Source organism: Heterostelium album (genome assembly GCF_000004825.1).
Source record: "Heterostelium album PN500 unplaced genomic scaffold PPL_scaffold1, whole genome shotgun sequence".
Classification (NCBI taxonomy): domain Eukaryota; phylum Evosea; class Eumycetozoa; order Acytosteliales; family Acytosteliaceae; genus Heterostelium; species Heterostelium album.
Genome location: NW_008805063.1, coordinates 1,615,810 through 1,628,695, shown reverse-complemented (window position 1 = coordinate 1,628,695; position 12,886 = coordinate 1,615,810). Strand labels below are relative to the sequence as shown.

Below are 12,886 nucleotides of genomic sequence, written 5' to 3'. Positions count from 1 at the left end.
GTTTTTTTCTTTATTTATTAGATCCGATTTTAGCGTGACTTGGTATGGCTTTTTGAAAAGTTTCAATGTCACCCCTTACTTCAGGATCAATTGAAAGTAATTTTCGAATAAAAATAATCAGGTCAGTAGAGTATCTACTTGATATTTGAACCTTGTTAGGATCTTTCAAAAATGCAATGCGATATTGTTTGTCATCTATGCCGAAGCTGAAGAATTGTTTTTAAAATTAGTATTTCTATATTGTTGTTTTGTTGATCCAAAATCAAAAAACTTTACTTACGTTGTCATAAGTAAGTGTAAAGATGAACCAATTGAATAAAAATCACTTGCAATTGTATAGATTCTATTTCCTATATCTACATTATTGGTTTCCTTATTAAATTTATGGTTGTTAGTGAAATAAAATAAAGATTAGAAATCAAGCATGATTGGTTCCAAAAAGATAACAAGAGTGGTACTTACTGGTGCTTTGAAACCTTGAGTTCCTCTTGGTGCAAGTTTTAGAGCATTCACCAAAGCAGGATCATTATTTAAATTGGCACCATCTTGGATTTTATTGGTTATTATATTGCTACCCAAGTCACCTAACACTAATTTGTTATTTTCTAAAAGGATATTACCAGGTTTGATATCACCGTGCAAGATTCCCTTGGCATCCAACTCTTGAACAAAGGTTACCATCTGTGATGCATATGACCAAATCTTTTTCTCTGAGAATTGATATTTATTATTCTCATTATTCTCATTCCTAAAGATTAAATAAGAGTAAATAAATAAAAGAAAATTTATATTGTTTTTACTCTTACCAATTGACAATTGATTTCTGAATAAGCGAAAGGTCACCTCCATTGCAATACTTGGTAAGCAAACGTATTTCTTTCCCCGAATCATACTCATGAGTTACATATTGAACGAAATGACTGTTACCGATCACTGATTTTAGAGCTTTGATTTCTTCAAATGCTTGACCTAAATGTTTAGTCATAGTTTTACAAACGTACTAAAGTATGATAATTGACATATTAGTAAGTATAGTATATTGATATTGATTGTAAATAAAATACATTACCAATTGATGAGTTTCTTTATCTATCAACAGATGTGAGGTATTGGCCCCATTTCGAAATGTGAATACTATATTATATTCCTTGTTGTTTACAAGATACTTTTCTTTTATATGTTCGAGTTCTTCGGGACTCAAGATATAATGCACTGGAAACATTAAAGGAGTTTGATTGTAAATGTTGAATGAGAATGAATGTTTAACTGAAAGAGTAATTTCGCATGGTTCTGACTCTTGAATATTAAAAATATTGGAAATCAATATTTTGTTGGTGAATTTCATGATTATGATTTGGTCGATGGAACTATATTGTTGTGGGTGTAATGTTACTTTGTTATGAAGGTGATTGGATAAATAATGATTTACGGAATCTAGTTGTTTGGTATTGTTCTTGTATCGAATATAAACTATAAAATCGGTACAGGTATTGTTGACGATGGTGAATACCTTACTACTTGGATTGGTTTTGTGATATTGTAATTGTAATATTGTAAATTTTTTATCTGAATTGTCTGGGAAATGATATTCGATTTTGTTTTGGTTTAATGCTCGGATATAGTTGATGTACTCTTTTTCTCCAATTTTGAAAGAAGTAAGATTTGGTGTAGTTGTTGATGAATGAATATGGTGAGGATATCCATCACTAAGCTGAACTGTCTGTGTAGATGATGGAAGTGTAGGAAGTAGTTGTTTATACTGCAATCCTAATGATAATGATTTCATTGTTTTCGTAAGTACTCTGCCATCGATTGGTTGGTTGAAAGAATCGCCAAATGTCAATACTTCAATGCCGGATGGTAACTTCTTAATCGGTTGGTTGAAAGAATAACCAAATATCAAGGTGCGTAAACTATTAGGTATTGCACGTCGATATATTTTACTATTGAAATCCGAACCAAACTCCAGACAAACAAGGCTCCTTGGTAGCATTCCTACCAATATAGGTTGGTTGAAATGTCTTCCAAATGTCAAGCTCGTGACAGATTCTGGAATTTTAATCCATTGACTAACTCCTTTCAATGTTGTAAGGTTTGGTAACTCTTCCATTGGAAGATTCTGACTGTAACTACTTGGGACCTCAAGTGTAGCTATTCCCTTTGGTAGATTTTCGATCTCCCCTTGGAAACACTCTCCAAATGTAAGAGTATGAATATTGTCTGACAGTGTATCGGCTTGGATCTTTTGATTGAAACTGTATCCTAATTGCAACTTCTGTAGACTTGATGGAATTACACCTGGTCCCAATGGTTGATTGAAATCGTTACCGAATTTCAATTTCTCCAAATTTGGTGGAAGATCACCTGGCTTCAATACCTGATTGAATCTATCACCGAAAATCAATACTTTCAATTGGCTTGATAAGACACCCGCTTGCAAACTCTGATTGAACTCCTTTCCAAATATGATGGTGGTGACTGATTCCGGTATAACATTAACTTCCAATCGCTGGTTGAACTGATCACCAAATTCTATTTGTTTTAAAGTGTGTGGTAAACCTGATCGAATAGGTCGGTTGAATCTATTTCCTAATTTGATAGATTGGAGTGTTATCGGTAGTACTCCTAATTCTTGGTCAAAGTGATCACCGAGTACCAAAACTGTTATATACATATCACTTTGGAATGTAAAAGGAGATGAGCTATTATAGAATATTGTAAATTGTTTTTTTCGAAGGTGTTCATCCAAGATCGAGAGAAGAGTGTCAATATCCTCTCGTTTGGCGCCCAGCAGATAATCTTTGACGAATAAAATTAACTCCTGTGAATATCCCTCGTGTGAAATTCTAGTAGTATTCTTGTCATTGAATAATTTATTAAAATTAATTTCATCATCTATGTTACTGGATAATGAATTAAAAAAATTGTTGTTAGTTAACAATTTACATCAATACTGGTCACTATTTTTAAATTGAACTTACCATGACAATAACAATTGAATAACCTTTCCAATTCCCACAATATCACTCTCTCCATCATGACCTTTCATTCTAGATATATTTTCTTTATCTAAAACATTCTATTAATGTTTGATTTTAGTATTTATTAAAAATGATTCTTTCTAATCCAAATATAACTTACATTATTGCTATTGCCACCTTCAGCTTCACCATTCTCGCTTTCACAGCCATTACTCAATGATGATTCAGCTCCATTGTTCTTGGCAATGAAGATAGACTTATGAAAGTTGCCCAAAGAAAGCTGTAAACTATTTGTATACTGTTGCTTAACAAATACACTGGATCCATTTATTTCGCAATGTACAATTTGGTTAATCTCCATTTCTTTCCGAAGAACTAAGAGTTGTTTGAGACAAAGCCATATCTCTTGCTCGGGTATATATTTAATTTTCTCTGGCTCGGATATATATTTACTTTTCTTTGGCTCGGATATATAGTTACTTTTTATAGTGATGACTATGTTAGAATGTTTTTAGGCAAATATACTAGCTAAAATTTATAACTTACCTTTGATATAAATCACACAGTTGATGGATATCCATGTTACCAAACTCTGTTATTGTTGAATAGACTGATTTGTCATTGCTGTGGTAATCGAATAACAGTTTTAATATTTGAGTATTACTGCGGGACATTGTTTTCAAAACTTGAATTTCATTGGTTGCTCTATTTTGAAGAGATGGATGTTCACACCGATATTCGGTATATACATTCTAATTATTATTATTTGTTAGTACATATGTATTTTACAATGTGTTTATTTTATAGTACATACTAACAACATGGTATCTGAATTTAATACTATATATTTCTTTATATGTTTGTTTCGTTCTGGTAATTTGACTACTTTATAAAAGCCTACTTTTGAGTGTGTGAAAAATTCAGTAGTGCTTGCTAGATCCTCTATTTTCTTTTGGTCGGTGGGGAAGGGTAAGATCTGTAATACATGGTTTTGACTTGGAAGCTCGATTGTTTTGAAAAGGTATTGATTGTTAGACATTTTGGAGATTGTGACACACAAAGCACCTGTCACTTCCAGAGGTTCCAATTTTCTTTTTTGACCTGTTGGAATGTGTTTCAATTTTATAAAATTTGGGCAACCGACACCTGTATCGCCACCGTATTTCGATATAATAACAAACAAGTCATTGATACCTCCATTCTTGATTACTAAACCTGATTGTTCTGCTTTTTGTGATTCAACGTTACATTTTAGTAACGAGTCGAATGAATAATAAGTTTTAGACATAGATAGCTCCAAATTAAACTAACATTAAATAAATTAAAAAAAATAGTGTTGATCAACTAAATAAAATTAAGCAAATTATGATCTTCAATTTTTTTTTACTTTTTTTTTTTTTTTTTTTTTTGATTTTATTAATTTGAAAATGCATTTTATTAATTAATTATAATCAACATTGATTGGGTGACATAGTGCAAATTAATTTATTACTTTTTTTATCCCAAACTATAAAATCTGGTGCCTAAACTTCAAGAGCAGTATCTCTGCAAATAAAGTAAAAAGCAAATTTATAAGAGTAATAGAATTTTTAGAATTTTATTAAATATTCTTTTTCTTTCATTAAATTTTTACTTTGATGATATTTGAATTGAACATTTATTGATATAAATAATTTGCTTTACTTGTAACCTTCAACTGAAACATCTTGATCAAATAAAAAAAAATAATTGGAATATCAATGATCATTTGTGTTTGGTCATGTGAATTTTCCAAAAATCTAAGAACTTTTTTTTTTGATCATTTTTGTTAAATTGTTCAGCACCTGATTATTTATATTCCAATGATGTTCGATTATTGTTATAAACTATGAACAATTGTGCATAAGCCAATGAATTAAATTTTGATAAATGATAAAATAAAAACTGATCATCATTTGTTTTCTTTAGAACTAACTAGTACAACAACCAATCCCTTTATTATTTATTATCATTCCTACTATTATACCATTATTTAATTTATATTATCACAACCATGGTCTTATATATGAAGCAGTCGTTGCGATATCAGACTCTACTTATGATTACCATTTCAAGAAGAAAGTGATAGAATACATCCAATCAGAAGATGACTCAAAAAAAGGAATCGATCTCATCATGATCAGTATTGATATTAACCTGCTTGTTCGTGTTTTATATTATATATACATCCTCACACAGGCCGTGAGAAATAGCCAATAAAATATTATTATTATTATTATTATTATTATTGTTTATAGTTATTATTAATTAATAAGTTGAGTATTATTAGGATAGAATGATCTAACAGTAGTTGAGTGTTGATGAACAACAGTATAAAGTGGTGGCATGTAGTTGGAAGGATTTAGATTCCAATCAGATTTAAATTTACGCGTTATTGCAGAGCAATCGACAGTGATTCCTTGGGAGATAGAATTAGCGATTGTGAAGTTAAGCTTATGGTAATTGGCATCGATTAATTTAGTTTAATGGGTTGACGGTATTTTCCAGCTTGTATTGGGTACCATCACCAAACATTTCACAGGACAGCGCCTGCCATAACGAATGTACGATAGCAGCAGTAAGGTGGGTGAAGTGGACAGTAGTACGAATAAGACCGTCGAATTTGATGCACGAGTGCTTCCAATTGCGAAGTCTATAGTTACAGTACTTGTGGTATATGTTTGATAAAGGAAAGGAACTGCTGTGAAACTACATTCCTGCATTTGAAGAAGAAATGCTCATGTGGGTTGCAGAGTTCAGTGAAGGTGTAACCACAGAACTCACAGACATGACCAGTGCGCTTGTGGTTGATGGGGAAGGTGTGAGAGTACAGCTGGAATATGCTGTTACGCAGTATAGGCGCTTTGACTTGGATATATCCAGGAACTTTTTTTTTTTTTTTTTTTTTTGCAAAAAAGATTTGTTGACTCATGATCAGTCAACAAATTGCAGGTATTGATATTAACCTGCTAGTTCGTGTTTTATATTATATTTACATTCTCACACAGGCCGTGAGAAATATAGCCAATAAAATGTTATTATTATTATTATTATTATTATTATTATTATTATTATTATTATTATTATTATTATTATTATTATAAATTATTAATTAATAAGTTGAGTAGTATTAGGATAGAATAGATCTAACAGTAGTTGAGTGTTGATGAACAACAGTATAAAGTGGTGGCACGTAGTTGGAAGGATTAAGATTCCAATCAGATTTAAATTTACGCGTTAATGCAGAGCAATCGACAGTGACTCCTTGGGAGATTGAATTAGCGATCGTGAAGTTAAGCTTGTGGTAATTGGCATCGATTAATTTGGTGTAATGGGTGACTGCTCTCTTGACGGTATTTTCCAGCTTGTAATGGGTACCATCACCAAACATTTCACAGGACAGCGCCTGCCATAACGAATGTACGATAGCAGCAGTAAGGTGGGTGAAGTGGACAGTAGTACAAATAGGACCGTCGAACTTGATGCACGAGTGCTTCCAATTACGAAGTCTATAGTTACAGTACTTGTGGTATATACGTTTGATAAAGGAAAGGAACTGCTGTGAGACTACAATCCGTCCAGGGAACTGAGATGGCCATCATTTAGATATAAGGATTTTTTTTTTTTTTTTTTTGTTTTGCAAAAAAGATTTGTTGACTCATGATCAGTCAACAAATTGCAGGTATTGATATTAACCTGCTAGTTCGTGTTTTATGTTATATTTACATTCTCACACAGGCCGTGAGAAATATAGCCAATAAAATGTTATTATTATTGTTATAAATTATTAATTAATAAGTTGAGTAGTATTAGGATAAAATAGATCTAACAGTAGTTGCGTGTTGATGAACAACAGTATAAAGTGGTGGCACGTAGTTGGAAGGATTCTATAAGGATTTCATGAGAGAATTTATTTTTTATTATTTTTTTTTTTCAAATACCGCAGGCGGTATTTTAAGTATTAAATATTTTGGGGCTCCACCGGGAATCGAACCCAGACCACTACCACCCAAAGGTAGTATTGTACCATTCAACTATGGAGCCAATGATGAAAAAGAAAAAAAAATATTCGGGTTTTGAGATTAAAATATGGTAATTTTGTAATTTTAAAATGAATAAAGATCTTTTACGTCTCTTTTAATATCATGATTGAAAATACCATGAAACAGATTTTTAATGATGATCACCAAACTCCATCAACAATAGTTTTATTTAAATTGTTTGCTTTCACTTACCTTATCATTAATTACAATTTATTTTTTAGATTGTAATTGTACACAAAAGAGATATTTCTAGATAGGTTTTAAATATATATATTAGCTAATACTTTAATAATATGAAAGAGGGTAAAGCCATTCAAGTTGGCACTCGAGTGACGATCTCTGGTAAACCAGAGTTTGGTGAAGGTACCGTTTCTCTTTCTATCACCTCTCTTTCTTTTTCTATCTCCTCTATTTCTCTTTCAATCTCCTCTCTTTCTTTTTCAATCTCCTCTCGCTCTCTTTTGATTTCATCTGCCTCACTTTCACTATCCATTTCCTCTGGATCTTGTATGTGTCTTTCAAGTTCAATTCTATTGCGATCTTCGCATTCCTTAATTATTGAGACAAGATGAAGATTTCTGCTTTCGAAATCCGAATACTTCTTTATATCCATTACAGTTTTTTCTGCTCATAATAATAATAATATAAATAAAAAATTATTTAGAAACAGAAAATGAATTAAAAGAAAATTAAAAAAATTAACAAGTATTTGCCAACCAGATTTTGTTCATAAAAAAAATAAAAAAAAATCGTATGCTTTGATCAAATTCAATAATTTTAACAATTAATCACCTTCTAATGGAAGTTTATCCAAAAAAGTAAGAGAAGTAGGTAATAAAACAATAATTAATACTTCAAATGTACATTAGATTACGCGTCATATACTCTAACTCCGGATTTAAAACTGAATTATTTTAAAATTTTATTTTTTAATAAATTCCGACGACAAATTTCTGTTTTGCAAACATTTTTTATTTTTTTATTTATTCGTTTCATTGTCATAAAAAAAATACAGATCATTGAATGTAATTACATTTCCAATTTAGACTAAAGTCTAACAGTCACATCATCATTTATTAGCTATTTGTTGTTGTAGTTAAGTTATGTTTGGACGACTTTTAACTAGAAATCAACATATCATCATTAACAACAACAATTGTTTTATTGAAAATATAAAAAGAAGTAGTAGTTGTTGTCTTTTCAACAGTAGTAGTGGTAGTAGTGGTAGTCACAACAACATCAACAATAATAACATCCAAAAAAGATATTACTTTAAATATAATAATAATAGTAATAGACATCAAAGTATGACATTAGATAGAAATATCAGTAATAAGACATTGGTAATTGATGACAATGTCAATATATTGGATGATAAAGACATTGCTCACTACAAGGAGTTTGGTTACGTTGTAAAGCGTAACCTGTTTGGCAATGACGCAGATCAGTCGTTGATGACCGAACATCAAATGGAGATCAGACGATACTTGGCCAAGCAGGCTGGCATCCACTTTGATGAATCGCTAAAGATAGGATCGTTCGAAGAGTCACAGCTACTGAAACTCCAAGAGGACAAGATGTCAAAGGTATCCACCGGGTTCGGTGGAATGGTGAACTTCTACCACGGCCAAGCAATGTACAAAATCAGAGAGCATCCATCGCTCTACAAGTCGTTCGAGCAGCTCTACGATGCCACCTACTCGCACTCTGACGCCAACTCCAAACAGTGGCCAAACGACTATCAACATTTCGATCCGAAACATATGTATATGTTTGTAAATCGCTGTGGATTTAGAATACCTTTTAATAATAGTTCAAGCAATGAAACTAAGGAGAACAATGATGATAGTAGTAATGGCAACGAAGCTGAACAACTACTACTTAGGAACCAACCGACCGTTCAGAAAGGAACTGGTACTCATCTCGATTGTAATCCTTTCCATTTGTTCAGAGGCGAACGTATCTCGAAGGAGAGTAACACTGTGGAGTTGATCCCTCTGCGCTTCTGGCAGCCGATCCAAGCGTTCGTGGCGCTGAGCGATACGGTCGAGCCTGGAAACGGTGGATTCTGGTGTATTCCTTCGTTCCACTCGCGCTGCGTCGACTACTTCCGTGAGCGCTATCCCGATATCTATGAGCAGATCAACCAATCGCTCGATAACAATATCACTCAGATCCCATTGACCTCGACGCGTCTGAAGCGTGGCAATGCATTCGATTTCTCCAGTGAGACCGATCCCGAGCTGGTGAAGCAGCTGCAACACATCCCGATGCAAAGAGGCGATGTCATTTTCTGGGACTGGCGAATTCCGCATTGCAACGACGAGGTGCACTCTGGCACCGCCGTAAGAGAGGTGGTGTACTCTGCACATCTTCCAGCGGTGCCACTCAACGACCGATACGCACTGGAACAGCTGAACTGGTATCACAAAGGTGTACATCCAACTTACACCTCCAAACAATTTGCTACTCTAGAATCCATCGATTATCAACTACCGACACTCACACCACTCGGTAAACAACTTATGAACATTGATAAATGGTCATTGGATTTACAACAACAACAACAACAACCATCCTCTTCAACATCAATTGAAAATAAAACACAAACACAAATGCATTTATAACTTGAACATGATATGCTATCTATTTACTCTATGAATTGTTATCCAAAGAAAATATATCTCTTTTCTTCTAAATCATTTTAAAGTGATATTTGTTAAAATTAGTGTGGTTTCACCCTTAGTTAACGAATCAAATTTAACATTATTTTCATAATGTCTGTCTAGCTATCATCAATCTTTTTTTCTAGCTAAGTATCTTTTTGTTAGTGCTGTATCATTCATTATATAACTTATCAAATAATTAAAATTAAATTCAGAATTTTTATCAAAATAAAATAGAGAGTGTACATTACACAGGGAAAGTGTTGATGAGAGAGAATCGAATGGATTATGAAAATCTTTAAGATATTGGTTAACATTGACAACCATTTACTTGTTCTAATCTTTTGTCAATTGTCACAGTGGTTCCAATGAATAGTCTGGACTTCCATTATACAATTCGAATTGATGATGGTTCTCAAACAAACACTGGTTGCATTGAATCATTCATTTATATTAGTGACCATCTCTGTATTGGCCCACATTCTGCAGATTTTGTTTGTCAAGTTAAATCGTTTGTCAATGGTATTGGTGTGGCCTATTATATATATCATGTTAGTCTACCAGAATCTGTCATCCTCATGTATTTCGCGTTCTTGAGTCCAATACAAATTTAACTTTGTGAAACCAATCGCGTGGTTGTTCCATCTCCTTTCCCTGCTGGTCAATATTAAATTGGTATTAGTTATGGGTTATTGTGATGAATAGATCCCCTCATTTAAATACTCAGCACCACCTCTCATAACTAATACCAATTTAGTAAACTAAACCAGAATAATTATTTTTTACCAGGCTATCGGTTCATTTTCTTGTTATCGTTTTCAAAAGTATTAAATAAATAAAAAACATTATATTTTATTATTTCTATTAAACAAACACATACTTCTCATATTTGTGTATCGTTAGTTGTCTTTGCTTGATTTTGAGTTTAAATTAATAAAGACTTAATTTATTAGCACTTTTAATCAGATTTCACTTATTTTAAGATAACTTCCTCTTGATTATTAAATATGTCTTCAATAAATGACAGGTGGTATTTTATTCATTTAGTTAAATAGTAATTATAAATATAGCAATCATGGAATACTATCGTGTGTATTACAATGGAAATGTAGATGAGATAGGTTTGGGTGATACAGTCTTTACCTACTCCTTTCTAAAGGACTTAATTCGTCAATCACCATACCTATATGTACCTCAACAACCGATTGATTTGTTCTGGTCACCTACCGATGCTCATACTGACCGAGATGCAGCTGCATCTATTAACTTTGGTGCTCCTATGATTCGTCTTGACCCTGCCGATACTATTCGTAATGTTGATGGTTCGCTTAGACACGCAGGTGGAATTGGACCATTCATTTATGTACAAGTAAATCCCATTGTGGTTTTACCTCCTGCTTATGTTGCCACTACCACCACTCCAGTTCGTCTAGTCAGGCTGTTTTTCAATAGAGATGATGAGCTACCAGAACGTGTTTATCGTGAAGGTGTATCATTGTCTTTTATCGAAGAGGACTTGGGACTATCAAGAGTTTCACTAACTACACGTGGTGATATCAATCATGTGATTGTTTCATCTCCATTTCCAGCTGGTGACTATGATCTTTACCGTTATGAAAGAGTGGCTGATGTATGTATATTATCTATATTAATAATCCCCTCTCAAAACTAACTAACTAATACCAATTTTGTAGACGTCTGAACGACGACTCACCAAAAAAGATATTCTGAATATAGTCGCTTTTTTCATTTCGCTTGCTGCTATAATAGTTGTTATTGTTAGGATGTGTACTCGAAAATAAATAACAGCAGAATTGTGCAACAACTACTATTAATCACATGTCCAATCAAAAAATTCAAACTTGCAAAGTTCTAATTTTTTTTGGTTTGTATTATAATGATTGCATCTTCTTACCATAGATCTACAGTATTTCGCCTATAACCAATATGTTTGATGTAATCCAACCAAATAGATATTTATAAGAACATTTTATTCTGGAACGAGAAAACATTAAAACATCAACATATCAATTTAATAAAATTTCAATCAAACATGTATGTATTATAGATGATCTTAAAATGCTATCATAGATATTAAATATGCTCTACTCTTGATTAACTAACATTCGTTAAGTTAATATTATTATTATTATTATTATTATTATTTAATTCCTTTCTCTTTTTTGTGCTTTTGTTAAAGTTATATTTCTAAACCTAGTTTGGACAATGAATTTATCTGAATTTCAAGTATATAATATTAAACTAGATGGTGTAGCTTGCTTTCTAAAGTTGACTTTTATTTTATTATTATTTTATTTTATTTTTTTATACAATATTATCACTTTTTAATTAATATTGAAAAGAATCTAAAAGATTTTTATTTGACCAGGTCTATTATGATAAAATCAGCTACCTACAGCTTGCTTTAATTAAAATCGTGTGCGCGAATTTGTTAACTTTTTTCACTATGACCTCATATGATCAAGAGTCACACACTTTGGCTGACTGTAAATTAAATTAAAAAAGAAAAAGTTTGTTTACTGTTGCGATTGATAGAACCATTATAATTATACCACATATTCCAAATTTGGTTATAAGTTGAAGTTTTTAGGTTTTTTGTGAAATTCGATTGAATTTTTTGATGGCTGTGGGGCACAAAATGGTGTCATTTTGTTTTGAAATATGATTTTTTTAATTAATTTATTTCGTCATTTTTTTTTTGAAACAAGCACTCATCTTATTGTGCCATTCTAACTACCACTGTCCAACAACAATCTAAACAAAAAGGAAGAATTCCAGCATAGTGCTTTGTTCTTTTTTGTAAAACGTAAACATTTCAATCCAAATATTTTATTTATACCTCAAATTTATTTATTTTTTAATATATAAAATTAAACACATTAGAATTAGAATATATAAATAACTAAAGTATAATTAGTAGTTAGTTTTTTTGTATTTTTTTAGAATATTCCTTTTAAATTTCAATCTCTTAAAATCTTGATCGAAAAAAAAAAAAAAACAGACTATTTTTTTTTTAGTTTAGTTTTTTAGATTTGTAAAATACTTAAAAATTGTATTAAAAAGATTGATTTCAATATAATTCACAATTTATTTATTTATTTAGCAAAAACATATTCATTATATTATTTATTATTTCAACATTTCACATTAAATTAAT

General features: G+C 31.7%; 4 protein-coding genes and 1 non-coding gene across 5 annotated transcripts; 2 read left to right on the top strand and 3 right to left on the bottom strand.

Moving 5' to 3' along the window:
* Window positions 1–10: 10 nt before the first annotated feature.
* Window positions 11–6,390, bottom strand: PPL_00694 (uncharacterized protein; the record flags this gene model as incomplete). The annotated part of the gene is made up of 11 exons (XM_020571715.1): window positions 11–206; window positions 281–372; window positions 463–748; window positions 894–1,000; window positions 1,065–1,083; window positions 1,167–2,903; window positions 2,982–3,079; window positions 3,142–3,460; window positions 3,528–3,733; window positions 3,967–4,287; window positions 6,151–6,390. 11 exons carry the CDS (start codon window positions 6,388–6,390, stop codon window positions 11–13), a joined length of 3,621 nt encoding a protein of 1,206 aa, XP_020438238.1.
* A 418-nt stretch (window positions 6,391–6,808) lies between these two features.
* On the bottom strand, window positions 6,809–7,655 carry PPL_00692 (uncharacterized protein; the record flags this gene model as incomplete). The annotated part of the gene is made up of 2 exons (XM_020571714.1): window positions 6,809–6,886; window positions 7,377–7,655. 2 exons carry the CDS (start codon window positions 7,653–7,655, stop codon window positions 6,809–6,811), a joined length of 357 nt encoding a protein of 118 aa, XP_020438237.1.
* On the bottom strand, window positions 6,973–7,043 carry PPL_00693. The gene has a single exon. It is a non-coding gene; the product is annotated as a tRNA-Pro (tRNA).
* A 490-nt stretch (window positions 7,656–8,145) lies between the features above and the next one.
* Window positions 8,146–10,543, top strand: PPL_00691 (uncharacterized protein; the record flags this gene model as incomplete). The annotated part of the gene is made up of 5 exons (XM_020571713.1): window positions 8,146–8,807; window positions 8,856–9,113; window positions 9,270–9,659; window positions 10,166–10,288; window positions 10,498–10,543. The coding sequence occupies 5 exons, from the start codon at window positions 8,146–8,148 to the stop codon at window positions 10,541–10,543; spliced, it is 1,479 nt and encodes a 492-aa protein (XP_020438236.1).
* A 185-nt stretch (window positions 10,544–10,728) lies between these two features.
* PPL_00690 (uncharacterized protein) lies at window positions 10,729–12,880 on the top strand (the record flags this gene model as incomplete). Its single annotated transcript, XM_020571712.1, has 4 exons — window positions 10,729–10,738; window positions 10,779–11,338; window positions 11,629–11,664; window positions 12,833–12,880. The coding sequence occupies 4 exons, from the start codon at window positions 10,729–10,731 to the stop codon at window positions 12,878–12,880; spliced, it is 654 nt and encodes a 217-aa protein (XP_020438235.1).
* Between the last annotated feature and the right edge of the window lie 6 nt (window positions 12,881–12,886).